The sequence below is a fragment of the Borostomias antarcticus genome (assembly GCF_949987555.1).
Source record: "Borostomias antarcticus genome assembly, chromosome: 15".
Taxonomy (NCBI): Eukaryota; Metazoa; Chordata; class Actinopteri; order Stomiiformes; family Stomiidae; genus Borostomias; species Borostomias antarcticus.
In genome coordinates this window covers 18,181,153-18,202,578 of record NC_140248.1, presented here as the reverse complement: position 1 = coordinate 18,202,578, position 21,426 = coordinate 18,181,153, and the positions used below count along the sequence as shown (strand labels likewise).

General features: G+C 42.3%; 3 protein-coding genes across 3 annotated transcripts; 1 reads left to right on the top strand and 2 right to left on the bottom strand.

Annotated features, from left to right (window-relative positions):
* Positions 1 to 792: 792 nt before the first annotated feature.
* las1l (LAS1 like ribosome biogenesis factor) lies at positions 793 to 5,959 on the top strand. Its single transcript, XM_084450437.1, has 13 exons — positions 793 to 1,041; positions 1,284 to 1,409; positions 1,645 to 1,714; positions 1,926 to 2,007; positions 2,330 to 2,497; positions 2,610 to 2,656; positions 3,153 to 3,262; positions 3,353 to 3,438; positions 3,632 to 3,838; positions 4,073 to 4,208; positions 4,372 to 4,691; positions 5,378 to 5,528; positions 5,760 to 5,959. The coding sequence occupies exons 1-13, from the start codon at positions 896 to 898 to the stop codon at positions 5,842 to 5,844; spliced, it is 1,734 nt and encodes a 577-aa protein (XP_084306563.1). The 5' UTR covers positions 793 to 895; the 3' UTR covers positions 5,845 to 5,959.
* A 3,115-nt stretch (positions 5,960 to 9,074) lies between these two features.
* On the bottom strand, positions 9,075 to 16,324 carry zc3h12b (zinc finger CCCH-type containing 12B; the record flags this gene model as incomplete). Its single annotated transcript, XM_084449487.1, has 6 exons — positions 9,075 to 11,213; positions 11,363 to 11,469; positions 11,570 to 11,804; positions 12,176 to 12,315; positions 12,653 to 13,437; positions 16,130 to 16,324. 6 exons carry the CDS (start codon positions 16,322 to 16,324, stop codon positions 9,787 to 9,789), a joined length of 2,889 nt encoding a protein of 962 aa, XP_084305613.1. The 3' UTR covers positions 9,075 to 9,786.
* A 1,574-nt stretch (positions 16,325 to 17,898) lies between these two features.
* On the bottom strand, positions 17,899 to 18,853 carry shisa2a (shisa family member 2a; the record flags this gene model as incomplete). The annotated part of the gene is made up of 2 exons (XM_084450346.1): positions 17,899 to 18,419; positions 18,607 to 18,853. 2 exons carry the CDS (start codon positions 18,851 to 18,853, stop codon positions 17,899 to 17,901), a joined length of 768 nt encoding a protein of 255 aa, XP_084306472.1.
* Positions 18,854 to 21,426: the final 2,573 nt, after the last annotated feature.

Sequence of the window (21,426 nt, the reverse complement as noted above, 5' to 3'; positions counted from 1 at the left end):
GGCGTGATTCCTGTCGATGGATACACGGGGATATCCCACAGAAGCTGCTGACGTAATTTTTCACTGATGGCTTTATTTCATGGTTTGACAAAAAAAAATCAGTCTAAAGGCCCAGCCTAGGCTACGTAATATCCAAACCAATAACATATGTTTTCTTTGAGCCAGGGGCGATGGAAATGCTACAATTAATAGGCTAGTGATTTTAACAATCAAATATAGAGCTCTGATTTAACTGTTTGTAGCCTACTATAAGGCTACTCTTACCACATGATTTGTTACATCTTGAAATATAGCTGAGGCTACAATACCTTCATAATGGCCCATAAACATAATGATAAAGGGCCTAGGTCATAGCCTACTGTATTTGAGGCGAGTAGTTACACGCGCGCACGTTAAACCACATCGGAGACGTTTGTCTCAGTAGCCCCACATGGCAGGAACCTTTCTTCGTGGAATGTGTTGCATTGTATTCATAAATCAGGAAAGAACCGGATGTCGAATACCCCCATCTAGATCCAATAGGGTGACGGTTCCAGAACGGTTCCCCACCAACAGATCGTCCCGAATGAAGTAAAAACTGTCATCTCGATCAGACCCAAGGAGGTTATATTAGGATCTGACCACATATTCCAACCAAACAAGATTTGAACCTGGTTCTTCTACGCGAATACTAATGTGTTGATGGAGAAGGGTGGTAGAAAAAGGACCGCGCCACGTCCTCTGGGTAGAGTGGATCTAGACGAGACAGATGAAGCTTGGAATCACACTTTCTACGCTGGTTTATACATCCATGGTTTAGATAAAATCTAGCAAACGATATTGTGTTGTTAACAGTAGCTAGCTAGCAATCTCGCGCTATCATTTCTCAATACCCATTAATTACAGTTTGTACAATATGAAGAAAAAACAGACGGAAAAGAAGCGCCACGTTGTTGCATGGATCAACAAAGCAGAATGGGACCAGGTTCTTGAATACCTGTATTCAAAAGATTATACCCTGCAAAAGTATGCATTGCACAGAATATCTGCGTGGAAAAGCAGGTAAGAAAAAGATAAACAAAACAAACTAAAGTTAGCCTCTTTTGTGCTATAAATATCGAAAAGTGTGTTCTGACTAACGTTACTGTCCATAAATGCATACTAATCGGCCAGCTAGCTAACAGTTAGCTAGCCCACTAGCTAGCTAGTGCTACTTTTACCACTAGCTTTTTCCTGGGATAGGTTATGGTTGTTAGCATTTTGACAGTGTTTTTCCTATTGTTGTATTCGTGTTGTTTTTGAAGGTTGGGTCATAACACTCCTGTGGCTGTGGAGAGCACAGCAGACCTGGTGCGGTGTCAGATTCTGGACAGCTCTGGAAAGCTTGAAGCGGATGATCTAGTGCTTTTGTACGGAACGGCGCTGGTGAGGTGAGACTATTCATTCAGTCACCCGGTAGGCTGACTCTCATCGAGTATCTACTAATCAGTAATAACATCTTGATCTTCAAATGCGAACTTACTTAATGTATGATTCGATTGTCAAATCTGTATTACAAATCGTTTTGTCAAGTTTTCCACCAAAAATGTTTGCTATTGCCTTGTCTCATCTTTTAGCTAGGTAAACGCCATTGAGCTGACAGCTTGTTTTTTGGTCTACCAATAGGTTTGTCAATTCAATGACTGAGCGTCTGCAGAAGAAAGTTGCTCGACCTCTAAGAAGGTTAGCAAGCCAGGTATGTAAAACAAACATAATCATTTTGGAAGTACCATGTATGGGCAGCATTCAAGTTAATGTCTCATTGCAATGTCTAACATATATCTGGGAAGGATTTGTTTGGCCTTAAGGTTTTGTATGGAACTAAATGACTGTTACCCTGTGCCGCAATGTAATGTAGATTTGTTGATGAATGGGACAACAATAACAATTTGTTGCTTGTTTTCCAGTTGAGGATCCCTGAGTGGATTGTGGACCTCAGACATGAAATAACTCACCGCAAACTCCCAACCTTGAAATGGTGTCGCAAGGGTGAGCATGGTGGTCCTAACCTCATCCTGTTTGATTTGCTCTAGAAATTGGATATTAAAGCAGCAAAGGGTTTTTTGCTAATAGTTTATGAATTGGCCTTAGCAAGACCCCAAAAAAAACATTTTCGTGACATGGGACCGCAGGAGACCCTGTGGATTTATTATTTTAATTTTAGAATTTCAGTGTACTGGCTTGTGAACAACTGCTAGTAGAGTTGTTGAAATCAAAGACAACAGTGGTTGCTTTAAAACATAATTCACTAATAGTAAAACGATGCTACTGCTTGCATAGAGGTTATAGCTGGTGATTTTCTGTACTGCAGGTTGCAAGGTTGTGCTGGAATGGCTCCAGCAGGAGTACTGGTCCCGGCAGCTGGGCAGTGGCCTGAATGAGAACTGGGATTCACAGTCAGAAGGAGAGGATGGGGAAGAAGAGCTGCAACGACAAGAAAATGAGCTCATTGCAAGACAAAAAGAATTAGAATCTTACAGTGAGTTAGAAAGATCTGATTATCTGTCTCAATTGGTTGTTACCTTAAACTATAAAAAATAAATGCATGGTGTTGGAGTTGTCACATTTTCCTTGATGGCGTCTCATTCCAGAGAGAGCGCGGGAACTCTTGATATCGTTTGAAGTGGAGCAGTTTCAGGTATTTGTCTTTTTTGTACACATTGTTCTTTTTACAGTTTGTGTAAATTGAAATCATATTTGTTGTTTTGCGAATATTTCTGCCATTTTTTTTGTTATACAGTAGCCTACAGTTTAATTTTGCTCTGCCCATTTCTTGTTTATCATCATACATACCTTTATTTTCTAACCGGACATTTCATCATTGAGTGGTTGAACTTAAATCTGTTTCTCTCAACCGCCTCTCTATTTATTTGTCTACTATCAGTCTCTTGGTCTGCTCATCTCAGCATCTCTCTACAGTATGTGGGGGAGTTGAACGGCTGAGAAGCCTGAGATATCTCAAGTTGGTGCAGACCAACAGTTTGGAATAACAGCACGTCAATCGTCTATGAATCAGAATATTCTGGATTCTTGACTTATTTATGAATACATTGCCATTTTCTGTCAATCGCACTGTCTACAGTCAACACAATCTTGACTTGTCAGAGTTAACACTGCCTATTTTTGTTGTATAGACATTTGAAAGATTCCCAGAGGAAGACAAGCAGAAGAGCGTGTGGCCATCACCCACTGAAGACCTAAGCTGGGTCCTCGCTCAAATCAAGCACTTTGCCCTCGAGTCGAGGTCGGTGAATATCTAACATTTATTGTATAGCATTGAATTTGTTAAAATAGACAGCATCTGGTGGTTATTGTTTTTGTGTCCCCCCAACAGTGAAACACTAATAGATGTGTTGATGGAAGACGGATTTTTGGTTCCAACTATTGAACAGCTGGAATCACTAGATGTTGATCCTTCAGGTAATCTTGGAGTTGAGCATAATCAGCATTTAGCATAAATCATTTGTTATGGGAGATGCCTGCAATAAAGTATCCAGGAAGGATCATTGTGTAACATACTACTACCCAAATCAAGGCTGGTTCCACCTTGCTAATAGTAAAGCTAAGGTCGAGCAGATTGACAGTAATCAGGGTGTCTATTTAATTTTACAAGATGGAAACCCCACCTCTCCCTGCCTCCCTCGAGTCTTCCTGCGTTTCTGGCTGCCCCTCCTGAAGATGCTCACCTCTCCACTCATCATGCACCTCCTCCTGGAGAAGCTTTTTGCAGAGTTGCAGCAGCTCTCTGGAGAGGCCAGCAAGCATAGATCCTTCTATGTGGCTGCCTGGATCTCTGAGGTCATCCTCTGCAATATCAAAAGTACGACGGTCGTTACTATCTTTTTTGTGTTTTTACTACTACTAAAGTTATCAAATCTTTGTTCCATTAGAAGTCTGCCTGTCCATACAGATATCATTGCATGCTTAAACTTTCTCACCCCCCCCCTCCCTCCACCACACACACACACACACGCACGCGACATTGTATGTGAGCTTGTTCTCTTTCCTAATGCTATACCACAACTGTTAAAACATTTTGTCATCCTTTCCACAGAAAGTGAATACCATTTTGAATCAAAAAGTAGAATAAAGGACAGAATTTTTATGAATCGAATCCAGCTGAAATGGCAGCAGCTTCTCTCTGCCTGTCTGGAGGCACCCTGCACAGCCTCACCTCACCTGCTTAAGAAGTAAGCAGCCTCGGACGCACCAGTCCACCCACTCAATCAAAAAGTAGAGATTCTTAAATTGAGAGGAAAATATAATGCTGGATTGTGATGTGTGTAAAAAATAACTTGAAAGCCATTCATTTTCTGTTTGACACTTAACCAATGTTACATTTTGGTGTTTTAGGATCCTGGAGGACATGGAGCATCCATTGCCTTTGGACACCCAGCAGAAGCTACTGAGGCTGTGCTCTATCTACACGCAGGGGGCTGACTCTGGGTGCGACCCCTCCCTCGGGCGCACGGGACAGCCCATCTACACCCTGGAGAGTTTACACGAGAGGCTGCTGCTGTCCAGACACCCGGGGCCCGCCCTGCGTCCGGGGACAGCACCTGACCTGCTGAGCGCAGAGAGGAGGATGGAGGACTTCCAGGAGCACCTGGATGCAGATGTGCTGGCCGAAAGGGCACGGGATCTCCGAGGGTCTCCCTGGCAGGTTTGCACAGGTGAGGAGTTCATGGCAGCCAAGTTTGTGCCCATAAACCAGGCTTATTATACCACGTTCTATCAGTCATTCAATATGCTGAATTTCATCCACCATTGTTGTACACACATCCTGCCATCATTACTTTCAAGTAACATGTGAATTCTGCACGTTAAGGAATTGATTGTATTGTATATAGGACTACTTTGCGTGTATAGGATCATATTGTACTTACCCCATTCTTGCGTTATTATATATATTTTTTGCACCAACCTGTCTTGTTCTAGTGTAACAAGGAGGCTAAAGTAGAGCAGTCGTCGAGTAGTGAAAGTCACTCCCCTAGTGTAAAGGACATGCTAACGACCCTGCCGATAGGGATATCTCTCTTGGCATAGTTGTTAACACATCCAACTTGCAAGCGCAACGTCACATGTTCGCGTCAAGGATGGTCCCACCCTGGACAATCCCTTGACATGGGTTGAACGAACGAGTGACGCAGAAAACACAACACTGAGCTTAATGAAGTACCGTCACACTTTCACCTTGTTGTTGCTTATTTAGTGTCATGCATCAACAGTCCAAAACAAATTCTTGGTGAAAACTTACCTGGCTAAATACATCTGATTCTGAACAGAATCATTGTCATAATGCGGTCACTCAGTGTAAAGCCTCTTAACAAAGCGTGGTTTTGATATCTCACCTGTTTAGACAAGGTCCAGTGGAAGAATTACCCTCTTGGAAAGGTCCCAGGGCAGTCAGAGGATCCCTCCTGCCTCATGGTAGAGAACTACTCCACCATGACAGTGTTTGACCAGCAGGTGGAGATGGAGAACGCTTCTCATCACAATGTGCACGCAGGGTAAGGAAGGACATGAAGCTTAACTTTTGGGTTATACATCCATGCATGGTCTCATTTTGTTAGGGGTCCAAGTCTAATTATATGAATTAATTGTGTTTTGTTTTTTTCTTTTAGTATTTAGTCTTTTATTATTACTTGAATACAGTTGATTTTTAAAAAATCTCTTGATGCCATTAAAATAGAAAGTATGCAATGTTATTTAATGTAATGTTTGTTTGTTTACTCATCTAGAGTCTCCCTCAGAGCGGCTGCTGGCGGGCCCATGTGGACACACAGCGAGGTCACTAAACTGAAAACTGGACTGCAACTGTTTTAGACCAATATGTCTGTACTGTAAAACGAAGACCTCCTGTCCTTCATCTTCGTCTGCAGTCCTGTTGTTTTGCCATTGTACAGTCATTTTACGCAATTCATTTGTTAATTAAAGGCACTATGGGAGACATTGTATCAAAGTTTGTTTTTATTAAACCTTGAATTCCACAAAAAACTTTGTTTGGGCCTTTATCCCATTCCTAGACTAGTCTGTTATTAAACACATTACTCTTGTAGTAACTTAAACATCACCTGCCTCAAACATAATGGTTGTGTGACATCAGTGTCAAATGATCTTCTGCTGTAGGAACCTTCCAGACAACCTTCAGCAGAGGACTAGGAAACCCCCTCTCTTCACATAGGACACTGACAGGCAAAATAAATATCCTCCACATGATCAATCAAGTTAATTCAAAGAGCAAGATCAATAAGATAAGCTAACTTTAAAAACATGTCCACAAAGCAATGACAATGATGCTCCCACCATGACGCCTCATGTAAGCAACCAGTAACAACTGGAATGTGAAACAAAATGGAAGAAAAAACACTAAATAATCAACATAGTACAGCTTTATTAGAGGGAACCAGTAGTGTAGTTGAGGGTATACAGAGTTTACCAGCTTTCTTTATCCACAGACAGTATATCCACTTCTTTATCCACAGACACACAGTATACCCACTTCTTTATCCAGACACACAGTATACCCACTTCTTTATCCACAGACACACAGTATACCCACTTCTTCAGACACAGTATATCCACTTCTTTATCCACACAGTATATCCACTTCTTTATCCACAGACACACAGTATACCCACTTCTTTATCCACAGACACACAGTATACCCACTTCTTCAGACACAGTATATCCACTTCTTTATCCACAGACACACAGTATATCCACTTCTTTATCCACAGACACACAGTATACCCATTCCTATGTAAGAACTGAACCATTTCACAATATTTGCTGTTATAGTATACCCACTTCTTCAGTCACCACTACACCACTGGAGGGAACAAACACATTTTGTCATTAAGACTTACATTTTCTTTGAGTCAACAGACCCAAATAGATCATAGGTTGTTTTTTGTCTTTTGGTTCTTGTTTCGTCACTTAAAACAATTTAAAAGCAATGCTTTGCATTCAACATGGATTACTATCGACTAACATTACTGCAGCTCATAACGACACAACCTAAATCACCTCACTCTTATAACGCTTTAATGTTGCAAAAATCACAATACAAGACAGTTCAACTTATCATTTTGGACATGAGACCAGCACTAATTCACATCTGACTTTGTAAGCGCATTGATCATTTTATAATAGTAAATATTAAGAATATTGTCTGTTAAGTTGAAATCTGTAATACATCTCATAGTACCTGAGAGTGGCTAGTTTGAGTGTGTGAGAGAATTTCAGTGAAGTTAATGTAAGCTGGCATATACATGATATTGTACTACATAATGAAAATAGCTAGTTCGCTGATCTACCTGTTCATCAGTTGTGGATTCCAACAACAAAATCAACCACAAGCTTTGCTGGTATAGGATTACTTAAAGAAGGCTTCACCTTTAACAGGTTAATGAAGAGTTCTTTAAAATATCACTGAAATTGTTCATCACAAAAACATGTACAGGAATACATTACAAATGCTCAAACCCACAAACTGACTAATATTTCCAGTTGATACTGAATGAAAACCACTCTAATAGGTAAATCATTCATCAGAAATATCAACTGATGACAAGAGGGTTAATCAAATAAACTATTTCCATAGATACAAAATGTGCAATCAGAAGTGTAACCAAATAGCTTCTGTGCCACAGAAATGTACTGACCAAATGATACATCCTAAAAATTGTGTAGGCGATAGTTGTTTGTGTCTCTGTTAGGACATTAATATTTTATAAGATAAATAATCCTCTTGTAACCCAAGCAATTGTCTAACAACCTCTCAAATGTTGGCATACTGTATGGGCAATAAATATACAATGCAACAATTCTGATAATGCACTGTAACTTTTCATTTTAAAGATAACTTTCAGTGTACACACACATACAGTCTATGTACAGTGAGGACACAATGCTTACAGTTGTACACAGGGTATCTGTGCACTTTCATGTAGCACGTAAAAGTCCCTGTCAGTAAACTACTGTTCCCAGCAAGAAATAGTACATACCAATGGGCTACTCCCAGTGACACACAGTGTCACAAACATTATGGCATTGTATTTTTTTTTCTTTGAATAAAACCTTTTGATGATACTATACATTTCATAAATATATTTTACAATCAAGAAATAGATACAATTTGTATCAACAAACAAAGGTCATTTCTAGACATTTGTGGCTTTGTCGTTTGCGGCACTTCAAAGGGTAGAGAGGGGACTCATTACTGCTCTCTCTCATACCTGCGAGCTTCTACTGTATTTTACTTTTCCTGCATTATTAAAATATATCATAATTCTACTTTATGAAGCCTTTCAAAGTTGAGGGAGAGTAGTTCTAAAAAGGTTGGCACGCAAACTCTTAAGCCAAATGCCAGAAATAACCCTGACGGCTGCCTCGCATTCTGAGTGTTTCACAGGAAGAAACATTTAGGCGGTTTATCACACCTTCTCATGAAGAGACAAGAGGCCCAACATGGCCTTCTCTTATTTCATGAAAAAACAAAGTCATCAACAAAGCCCGAAATTTATTTGGGCAAATCACATTCAAAGATACAGTATTTCTTTACGTGTTCATTTACATTGGAGTTCTCTCAGCATTAATAAGGAAATCTATGCTTCTTCTTATTTTATTTTTTTTAAGCATTTTGCTGATGAGTTCATAAGTAATAATAAGTCACATTTAACGCACTGGAAGTGCTGTCCTGTGCGCCATTAAATCATGTGCCAGGTCCCAAGGTGCAAGACAAGGATATATATATATATATATATATATATATATATATATACATATATATACATATACATATATATACATATATATATACATACACATATATATATATATATATATATACATATATATATATACATACATATATACATGTATATATATATACATATATATATACACATACACACACACACACACATACACACACACACACACACACACAAAGTTTTCCAATATCATGTGAAAATAACACTTGCATTAGAATCAATCTTATCAGCAGTCACTCAGCTATACAATATACCATAAGAATATACTCAAAACACTGATCTTCATTTCTCCCTCAATCCGATATATTGTCTGCATCAAAACTAGTCAATTACTTTAATAATGACAAAAGGTAAATTCTCTTTTTTGGCATTATTTCAGCAGCTTAAAAGTGTCTGAGATGGCTTTCCATGTGTTATATATACTACATAAATGTGTGCACAGGTGTTTTAAGTCAAATATTTTTTTGTAGTAGTTTGCTTGCACCAAAATAGCTTTGCAAAGTGAGATTGAGAAAATATATATGTATATCATTCTAAATACTTAGTGCTTTACATCTTATAAGCGAAGGAGACCTCAACCACATCAAGATTCATTGAAACCCGTTAAAACAAGCAGTGAGGTCATTCAGATATAAGGCAATTCAATGTCAAAGTTCATGCTCTGAGGTATGCTGCACTCACCTCCCACTGTCAAACCCCACAAATCATTGCACAATAGACCCAACAAAGCCATGTGATATTTACAAAAGTGGCGGACATACAGAAAATGAACTACTTGCACATAGTGAAATTGTTCCTCTCTGTATCCAACACACCATGTTCTGTAGGAAATAAGCCAGCTTTCACTTACTTTTGTGATGCCCTACAACCTTGAAATAGGGTTCCTGTCTTTAATAATGGCAGATTATTTAAATGGGCTATCAGATTCCTTACTTGTCGACTCCTGTTACAGTAGATTAAAACGCTATTGAAACGATCTGAAACCAAACACTCAATGGCAAGACCTCAGCTTAGTGACAATGATGGCGGCAAGCTGCTGGGGGTCTGTCAAATGGGGGTTCTTCTCCATGACGGCGAGAACCACGTAAGCAGGGAAGATGTTACAGAGGTTGCGGTATGTTTGGTACTGATGCTCGGGGATGACGCGCCGCTCCTGGTGCTCGTGGGCGGACGGGGCCTCCCACGGCGACCGCCAGATCTGCTCCATTTTGTCGGGCATACTACGGACCATGACCCTCTCGCAGCACGGCTGCATCAGGCTGTTGCTCAGGGGGTACGAGTGGTACCCGTAGGATTCGCCACCGCAGGGCAGGGGGTCCCAGCTGGCGTGCTGCTCGCGGCACAGCGGGGGCCTCCTCTGCCTCATGGGGTTGCTCTCGTACAGCCTGGAGTCGGAGATGCTGTCCATGCGCGTCATGCCCAGGGACCGGCTGGGCTGCGCCGGGGAGGACGGGAGGACGTTCTGAGGTAAGGGGTAGTCCCCCGGGCAGCTGGACCTGGCTCCTACCACGGGGTGCTGGATATGGGGCACCAGGTGAGACACCGACTGCTTCCGGGGGCCCTGCTTGGGCTCCTCGGGCCCGTAGCTCTGCACCCTGGTCAGGGCCTCGTGGTGGAACCCGTGGGAGAAGGCCTGGAGTCGGCTCTGTGCGGGGGACTGCTGCTGCCCCTTCATGCTCTCGTCAAGGCTGCTGTCCATCGAGCTCATGTACGGGTCCCCGTAGGAGGAGAAGGAGTCGCTGTTGGACTGACTGAGGCAGGCCTCGGGGCGATGGCTGGGGTTCCTCTGGAACACCCCGTGCTCGTGCTCCATGCTACAGAAGCTATCGACGTTGTGCATGCTGCTCATGCTCATGGTAGAAAAATCACTAAGCATAGAGTAGTAGCCGTGGTCGCTCACAGAGTCATACTTGGGAAACTGTTCACTGTAGGTGACAGAGGCGCCGTGGCTGTTGGTGACTAGGATGGGGGGGTAGTGTACGCTGGACATGTGCTCCAGGGAGCTGTGGGTGAACTGGAGCGAGCCTGGCACTGGGCTGCTGGCTGATCGGGTGTTCAAGGCGCCGGCCGCGTGGCTCTTGGCAGGCATCGTGGGCACGCTGAGGGCAGACACGAGAGAAGGCACGGAGTTCGCCTCGGGCTTACGGACAGCGGAGAGCCTCTCGTCTGGTTCGCAGGCCACCAAACGGATGCTGGGGTCCGACTGGCGTTTGGGGGCCACGCGTTTGGCCTCGAAGCCACTGTCCCCCTTAGCCGCGGCAGGGCCAGTGCCACACTTGGCTAGGGCCCCTTCGCTCATCGTCTTAACGGCAGACAGCTTAGCAAATGCCCTCAGTTCATCAGCCACTGACCGCAGGGGCTGGTTTGCACGCTCTGGGTGGTAGTACTTGCACTTATGTCCATAAGTGCATTTTTTCCCTGTTTGAATAAATTGGGTGTCAGAACACAGATGATATGAGCATTTTCTGCAAAAGAGAACACCTTCTCAGTCAAGCCTCATTAAATAAAGGTTAAAGTAGGATGCGCAGTGATATTATATGAAGATATATGATATGAAGATAACCTACCATATGGGCAGGGTTGCTTTTTGTGCTCTGGTACAACAGGACGCTTTCGGAGGAAATTCTCTAAACTTGGACCATGCCTTCCCAACGGATCATCGGGTGGCATGAATCTTAACAAAACAGGAAATAATCATGTTATCCGTTAGATAATGGTGCGGCTAATGCTTCCCACAGCTCACGTCATCATTGTGACGCTTCCGGAGGACTTACTTATCGTTGACAAACGAGTACATCAGCAGCCGCTCCTCTATGAACTTCTTCCACTCTGGCTTCTCGTTCTGCAAGTCCCTGTAGTTGTCGTTCGACACGATGATTCCATCCGAGTCGCAGGCCAGCTTCACTATGAAGCGATCGTCGTAGCACACCACTCTTCTTCCCTGGACGCGCCGCGACGGAGTGAACACCAGGATCTTCTCTTTCTCCAGCTTCCGCAAAATTTCTTGATCTAGGAAAGAAACCCCAAAACATTCAAGACTAGTTAAGTCCCAGGCCTATCCCAATATGCTACTTCAAGAAGTCTTTAGAGTTTGGCGCTTCAAGTCCTCTTTTTTTTCAATTTCATAATCTGTATATGATAATTATACAGTACAATAGTTGATCTGAATCATTTATCCTCTTATGGTCTTTCTAACTGTGAACTGCTCTGAGGTAATAGCTCAAACAGTAAATTGAACATAGACAGCTACTGAAATTGCATTGCCTTTAATAAAGAAAAGCTTTTGTTTTATCATTTTCCAAAACACATTCACACAAATATTAAAACCATATAGGTTAGACACCCGTGTGTCACTCACTTACAGCTTACAGCTTCAATACCTGTAATGGGGGCATCGGGCCTCGACTGCTCTTTCCTCCAGGCTGGAACAAACACGGTGATGTCTTTGTGTCCTTTCTCCAGGAACCATTCAACAGCCAAATGGATGCCGAGGCAAGAGAAAACCTCTTTGTTGCCATGGCTGCAAAACAAAACAACGCCATCTTGTAAATAAGGCGTGCTAGTATTGAACTGGTTAAACTCACTCCTCGGTATAAATGCCGCCCATCCGCACCATCGAATCGCTGGCTAAAGCGGTGTTTATGAGAGGTGGTCATGTGTTGGACCACCTCTCATAAAGGACACAACGGGATCAAACCCAGCACGGGCAACTAAGGGTTGAAGCAGTACTGACGAGCGACGCAGTGAAACCTGTGACACTTAAATGCATTAAAGGCAAATGGTTTAGAACATTCTGTTCTACATGACATTATATTATACAAATGGATCTGGTTTGACAATGTTTGTTACTTGCTTACCTCATTGCCACATTCGAGCCATCTATGACGATGGGTCTGAGATTATCATAAGTGTCCACTGACTCCTCTTCTAGCGACACCTCAGGACTAACGGCCTCTTTGGCGCTGGGGCCTCCCCGAGATACTGACGTGGTTGTACTGCTGCTGACTTGAATCTCCTGCTCTCCTTTATTACCAAGCCTGACCAGCTCAGCCAAAACATCATTGATGAGGGCGGCAGCGCCCAACTTGTTCAATACCGTCTCCACCTGTTCTCCTGCGTATCCCAGCTTCAAGGCAAATTCCATCTTGGTTTGGTACTCCCGGTCACTGGCGTGCTTCAACACCGCTCCTGCCTTGGCGTCGTCAGCGCGGGGTTCCTGCAGAGTGCTGCTCTGGGAGAAGCTGGGCCGGTCCAGGCAGGGAGAGCGGCAGAGCTGCCGGTGAGGCTTATTAGCGATGAAGGGCTCCCTCCTCTTACAGCCGCCGCTGTTCACCTGCAGTTGCTGCTGCTCTGACTCGCTCTCTGAGCTGCTGCCCTCCCCCGACTCGCCGCTGGCATGCTGGGCCTCGCCGGCCTCCGTGCTGCATGAGCATCTCTCCATTTTGAGCCTCTCCACCATGGACCACGCCGTCATCACGTTAGCCTCTCCGCCTGAGATATCCACCACATGCTCCTTCACCTCCACCACAGCCTGCGAGTCATATTCAATGGCTGACTTAAGCGGCAGCAGCTGTTCGCGTAGCGCCAATGACAGATGCTCCCTCTTGCTGTAAGCCGGTGTAGTCAGAGATACTATGTAATCCTAAAACAGAACACAGGATTTAATTATTTATTTTTTTAACTCATTGGTTCCCCTCTTATAAACATTAAGAGGCTCCAAAACAACAGAGTTACACCCACGTTAAAGGTTCCGTATGCAGTTTGACTGAGTAGCACTTTGTTATATTTAAAAAAAATAAATGAAAAAAATCTCATTACATCCAGCACTCAAAGTTAAGGATGTTCTGTTGTCCCGGGGACAGTAAAAATAGCACCTGGGACACAAAGATATAGTGCCTGGGACAATTCTGGGACATTAGAGAAGCCTGTCGTTACAAATGAAATTATTACGTTTAAGCATCATGGAATCCTTTTAATTGTTAGATGTTCAAATTCGAAACCAATCAATTCAATACTCCTTTTCACTATCGATACGAGCTAAACGAACACACTGCAGTGGCCACAGAGCCCCACCTCCTCACTCATGGTAATGCTGTCTTCTGTCACTCCGCATAAATAATGTTTAGTCGAAGCAGTGCAGCATTGCAGTTGCAGACTTTTTCCCGTGTCTCCCAACTGTCCCGAATTCTACTTTCAACTGTCCCAGACTGAAGTTGTGCCTAACAACGCCCCCTAGCTGTTCTAAAATCACTGTAACCCACAGCCTCTCGTGGTTTATAACTTAATTTAATGATGTGTATGCATAGACATGCACATATTTTTTGGTGTGTTCATTTCCGAGGACCTGCAAAGACAACCGCAGCCAACACTCCAAAGGCACGCAGGACATGTGTGGTGCCACGCAGGAGACACATGCTTGCTTTTAACTATGCGTACGGGCTTAAGTCTTGAGTAGGCTTATCATCGTTAATTACAATAACACTTGATTAAAACGAATAAATATACATTTAGATTGTGCTAATAGTCAAGGAATCGTTTAAATCAGTTGTTGTTTGAGATGACCTCCTGCCAAGCCTTGTGGCAAAGATATATTGTCGCTTGGATTTTAAAATGTGGCTACTCATCAAATAAATTCATAGTAGTACATCAAATAGTAGTTCATAGTAGCATAGAAAAAACAGCAGGTGCTTTTTACCAATAGGAAGGTTGATGCATAATTCAATACACGTACATAAAAGACATGGCTTCCCCAGGTCTTCCAAACAGTAAGATGCTGCCATTGTAGCCTGGAGAGGCTCTGCCCATGACATATGTTGCCTAGCAACGCAGCCGTGTCATCAGCTAACTGGTTTTTAGCAGTCACGACTAACACGAAACACAGCCCCTCTTTCTCCAGGCAGACTGGAAAACACTGCACATGTAAAACACAAACATGTCTACCATGAAATACCATGTTCTGATCAAAAAAAGGCCATCATCCATACCATGATAGACAAATTATCCAAAAAGGTTATTTAACATGTCCTACACAATTTCCAATCCTTCTTACTCCAATTATGTCATTTAATCATAGAGAGCAACAATTTGATAATTTTCAACCTTTACAAATAATTGAGTTAGGAATAATTGAACAATACACCACATAAACACAAATAAGGTTAGTGATGACTCATATGTAAGACAATGGAATAAAACTCCCAATGTCTCTATTCATGTTGCCTTTCAACATCTAAACTCAGAGGGGCTTAACCTAGTACCCAATAGAAAATAGACTACTGATGTCCATTACATAGTAATGTCGAAGAACAGGAGCCTACAGCAGTAGAGGAGCTCCATCCTTTCCCTTTTCTCTCCACCTCCACATCATACAGACACACCAAGGCCAACAGACTACACATGCAGGCTTTTACAGCTCTGTTTCATAGCAACAAGTGCAGCATGTTGTTTAGAAGCCGTGTCTCACCGAACAGATGCCCTAAAACAGCGAGCCTGCAAACTAGGAGCTCCACTCTATGGCTAGATGTGACAGAAGGGAACACAGTGTACTACTGTGGCAACCAAGTAACGTTACACAACTTTTTAGCTAGATTACTTATTACTGTCTTGGTTTGTCATTCCACTTACAATGTTAGCAAGCCAACTGTTACAATGAAAGTAACACCTTGTTGTCTAATGTCAACTTTGAAAGAGTGCTTCGTGTTGGAAATTAACACAAAAAAAGTGATTCGTGCTAGCTAAAGACAAGAGCTAGCTGTCCACACATTTTGCATACGCTGTTAGCTAACGTTAACTTACTTCTACTCCGCTAGATAACGTTCGTTCATTGTCACTATCCCTTAACTTGGATAACGTTACATCACTATTGTTAGCATCGCCTCTATGGCTAGCTAACGTTAGCTCAAATAAGGCACAGAAAGGTATTTAAGTTAACTAATGTGGGTATCCAGACACTTTCTTCCAAGGTGAATTTGGAAGGTTCGTTTTTGGTTAACTGGCTAATATAGGTAACGTGAGCTAACTTACCTCACTTCAACCTAAGTGAGATTAGCACATCCAGCTAGCTATAACGTTAGCTAACTAAGCTATTGGATAATACGTGATGCTAAGGTTAACACCATAGCAACACTAGCAAGATGCTAGCTACAAGTTAGCTAACATTAGGCTAGCCAAACCGGCTAACGCTAGCTGGCTAGCTAGATCACGTCCTAGCTAGCCACTATGCCAACGTTAGCTGTAGTTCGTTAGGCAGGCTTGCTATGGACCGGTCGTTAGCCAGCCAACAGATGACTTCATATTAAATAGGTAACTAACTAGCTCGTAGCTGTCGTTGTTACCTTTGCCTTGGTGCAGTCATGTTCCTCGCCCTCTTCGACACGGACTAAGATGTTGCTGGTGTTAGCATTTGCGCTGTCGCAGCTTGACTCAGCGGATCTGTGGTTAACCCTCACCCGGAAAACACGCTCAATGTACGAAATGTAGCAGTGAAGCAAAGGGCCTGCACTAGCGGGCACTGTGAGCTCCAAAACCATTTATTTTAGTGAATCAACGACCCACGAATACAACGCACACTCAACTTATTTGCTTCGTATATATCTTGCCAAGTCAAAGGACTACTGTGGAAAAAGAATACATTTATGGTAGCTACTATGATGATCGCGTACATTATAACAAACAAACAGCTAGCTAGCTAGCGATAATATCACTCATCATCCCCTCCCTTCATCATCTCTGACTGCCTCCCACAGGCTGTCTCTTAGCAACAAGTAGGACGCCCTCTGTCGCAGACCGTTGGCAGTGAACGTGGGAAGGAACCAAAGAGTCTAGATCCTATCTAGCCAGAGCACAGCCCTACCCTGTGATGATGGCTGATACGTCTAAATTAAAGATAGCCTATTAATCAGTACTATTATAGGCTATTCAAATAGCAAGTGGTAAATCAAAAGACACTGGGAAGTTTATTTCTCTAGAATCCATACAAATGTTCAACTAACTGTTGTCTTTGCGGATGCTGGAGTTGTAGAAGCTACATGTTACAAATTTGAATTATTTCAAAGAACAAATACATCCAATTACATTTGCACAAATAATGTAAATGGCCTGCACTTATATAGCACTTTTATCCAAAGCGTTTTATGATGGCCTCTCATTTACACTCATATTCAATGTGCCAGCCTGTTTGGCTGTTTGGAGCAATTTGGGGTTTAGTGTCTTTCCCAAAGACATGTAGACAGGAGGGGCCATGAGTCGAACCGCCGACCCTTGGACAAACCGCTCTAGCTTTTGAGCCACAGCCGCCCCCCAAGGCTAACACAAACCAAACCTAGTCAACACAGGATCATGTCTGTCTGTCGATCTATCTTGGCCTATCTATCTATCTACTCATTTAGACTATTGTAGCTGTAACAATTACAACCCCTTGTTGGCTACCCAGCTGTGCACTTACTTACCCACCCCCCGCCCCTATCCAAAACTAATTTTCAAGAGATTAGCACAATCCTCTCTCTCTACCTGGGTTTATTCAACACTTCCTGCAAGTGTGAAAAGATTTCAACTACCCTCTATTGTTCTCTTCACCTGCTGGCTCCCTCTTGCTCTAGTAATGTTTCTCTTTTGTAAGCATCTACAGTACAATACATCACAAAGGACTTCATATCCAGATCTCCTGGCCACACTGAGGACAGCTAGTTTGCAGCACAAAACATTCTATTGTTCTTGATTTGGTGCAGTGGCATTGGATGAAATCGACTTGTATATCTTTTGTGTCCTATTAGCAACCACCTTCAAAATAATGTGCTTTGGACTAAAGATGTTGATGCCTGCTTGTCATGCTGCACTTTTCAATCCGATTTTAAATATATGACAAGTAAGGTTCTCAGTACAATGTGGAAAATATGTTTATTTTCCCTCTTAAAATATACAAATCAGTGGTCATAAACATTTTACAAAAATGTTAATAAACGTACTAAGAGTAGGCACATTTTAAAAGATGGCCTGTTCAGAGCAAGCACATAAGTTGGGCATTATATCAACATGATATCCACTATCCACTGCTTCTATTTAGTGGTGAGGTAGTGTCCATAGTGGCAGCAGCAGGGGGATCGCTTCATATTGTCACACCGCAGTGTAACTGTTCTGTGTGCATAGGGGGCTGAGGAATGGGGCAGATTAGTGACGGTCCATACCCCGGCTGATCTACAAATGTTGGAGCCATCAGCACTGTGTGCTCTGGAGGAATCCCATAGTTCAGGTATGGCTGATAAAATGGACCATGCAGCTGTGAATGAGGCACATATTGAGATGTTGAGCCTGTGGCATGGTATCCATCACTCAAAGGCCCAAACATATTCATGTTGACCTCAGTGCCAAATGTGCAGGGTTGTCTTGGCATCGTGGTAGACCTAGCAGTTGAGCTGGAGCTAGAACTGGACTCTCGGGATGGAGTCATGCTCTCCGGGGACAGTCTGGCAGAGTCCAACAGGCTGGTCTGGAAAGGTGGCGAACCATGCTGATGATTTTGTTCCTTTGGCTTCAGACAATGGCAGCAACATAGGGATACGATGATGCCAATTAGCACAAAGGATAAAAATGTGCCCACAACTATCACAAAGGGGAGATATGTAGGCACTGAAAGAAAACAAAACGTGAAACACAATTAGTCAGATTAAAACAATTAATTCCAATAAAGACTTGTACATGTTAAATATTGAAATATCGTACAGTAAAATCCTGTGCCTGCAACCGATCTGGGCCATATATGGCCCAGATCGGCTTGCCATCTGTAACAGCTAAAATATGTTGCAGCATTTCTTACCTGTTGGTGCAATGTTGTCGATGTGATCATTATTTTCTAGTTCAAAAACGTTTTCTTGGACACAGGAGCTCTGGTCCAATCTCGCCTCAGCTGCCGTGCAGCAGTACCGAAGCTCACAAGTACCACAGCAATACTTTGCGTCGTGACCGTCGTACTGCTCCGGGCACTGAAAACCGATGTGCCAAATGTTATGTGAATCTGTCCATCCATGGCAATACTCCCCAGAGCCGTCCACATATCCGTGCATGAAAGTTAAAAAATACAACCCAACCAAAAAACGCATTTTATACAGCTTATGTGACTCCATAGTACCAATGGTGAAACAGACAGCCCCTCTCACTGTAAAGATCGAGTGAAGAGTTGTTTCTCTCTCAAGTTAATCAGGCCACTCAAACTTTCGACGAGGGCGGCTATTGGGCGGCTATTTATTCTCTGCCCCCGACAGTGATCTAGGTGGGAGGGGTGTGGGGCTGGTGTGGACATACTGACAAGGCTATAAGGCCTAATTAGCATTGCCACCTGAGGTCCAGGCCCACTGAGGGTGATGGGTGAAAATAGTATTTAGAGCAAATTTGACACGAAATCATCAATGTACTGTTTGTTCTATTTGGTAATTGATTGATTGATTGTTTGATTTATTTATTGATTTTATAGACATGCAGACATTAAAAATCCAAGGGATAACATGTAAAAGAGTAGACACGTGTTTCCAACATGGTCCCTGATGTCTTAAAAACAGGACAGACACGTAACATCCATGAAATCCTCTAAAACAATAATCAACAAACAATCATAATATATTTTAAGATACAGTCAAGAAGGGATAGCCTAGTAAGCACAGTGCACATAGGGATAATACTGACAAATAGCCTAGTTATAATGAAGGCTCTGGCTGAAGCAAGCACAGGGATAAGAAGAAATTGAGAAACATCTCTTTTTTGCTGTAGCAAGCACACAATTAACATGACAGATGTTATGCTGTCTGGCATTGTTTGCTGAATGCTAATGTAAGGGGCTTCAGACAATGGCAGTTTACTCTCTTTGTGCTGTGCCTAATCTATGCAAATGCCATGATGACATGACCAGACAACTCCTGCTGGTCAGGCTAAGAGTATTAGGACTAGGTAATTATGATACATGTAAACTGGTGAATACAGGAAACATAATGATTGTGGAAAAACTGTGTTCAAAGGAATTATGTTGTTTAAATATCTTATCTGAAGCTATTTTACATTAGACAAATGGGTAGGGTGAAACCCACCACCACTAGCACTGAGGTTGGAAGGCCTACTTAGCCAGTTAGGCTTTATCTGGTGACATGCAACAACACATCTACAGAGGGTCTGTGGAATTAAACAGGTTCTTCGCTAAGGAATTGCATTTTCTCTGTTATCAGATTTTAAATGGGTTGGTAAATAAGAGTCTTTCACATGAGAATTAGGTTATCAGCAGGGGTCCTCCCAGGTAATTAGGCAAATCTTCATGGGCTGCATGGCCTCCAGTCCCTCATCCCAAAGTCTTGATACCAGTGAAAAGGTTTTGATGGTTTTCAGTTTTGAGTAGCCTTGTTTAAAATCCATGACACCTAAATGACTTAATAATTTTCCATTCCATTATGTACTGCACATGATAAGAGTAACACATTTTAACAGCACACAGAGTTGAGTAGACTACAGTGTAAAAGGATAGGAGGGCTAGAGCGTTCTTGGCTAGTGAAGCAGGTCAAAGGAAGGTACTCTTTGGATATGACCTGATGAAGGCCACTGCTGGCTGAAACATGTTATTTATCTGTTGTTCTGAGATGAACTATCCTGTAGATTAAAGCTTTTTATATTTTGGAAGAGTGCCTTGGACCATTTCTTCGATGACTACAGTGAATATGGTCTTTCTGCAGCACACAAACAAATGTTACCAAAACTGTCACACACAAAAACTTAGGGTAACAGGCATTTTGTCGCCCATCAATATTATCATGATCATTTGGAAAATGAGTGACACAAATAACCACTGCTGAACTTTGTAGAAACCTTTCAAACAGGTCTGAAGGTCTAAGATAACCTAATGAATCAACCACATCCATTCATTAACACACCAGACTTTCTGGCACCCTATCTGCTTTCAGGAAACCCCTCGTCTACCTTAGTTTTTAAAGCAAGTCTGTCTGATTGTGCTCTCTTCCCAATATGACAGTGCCCTTTATTTAAAATGGCTTGAATTAAAACATTTATTGTTATCCACTGATCTAAGGCCAACTTTGAGTGTCTTGAAAGGCACCAATCAAATAAATTAGGCTATAGGATAATTCAATAATAATTATCGCTTAATATTGGTACAACAGTGTAACCTATTGTCAACAGGGTAAGTATCCATGGCATTTGTGTCATGGCAGAGATTGGAGAAACAGCATGTTAATCATTATTGACATTTATAGAAATATAGAGGCTTTAACACAACTGAAAATGCAGAGGTAATCATTTTGCCCATAGTTTTTCATATAAAAATGTCTATGTAGTCAAATTGCTGGTTGACCTTAGGTCTGGTGGACCAGATCCTGTAGTTGCCAGGTTGGAGAAAACATTTACATGTTTTTTTTTTAAGTGAATCAGGAGTGATGGAGGAAAGGATTGGTTGGCGATAGCATCCATGTCATTTTTTGTTGAAAGTTTTTTGATGGACGAAGTTATATGAAGTGGATTGATTCACTCAGTTAATGGTGTTACAGATGAGGAATCAGGTCAGCATTTAATGTTGATCTTCATTCTTCATTCAGTGGATACATTGACCACTGGTCTAGAATTTTATAGGATGACGACAAAATGA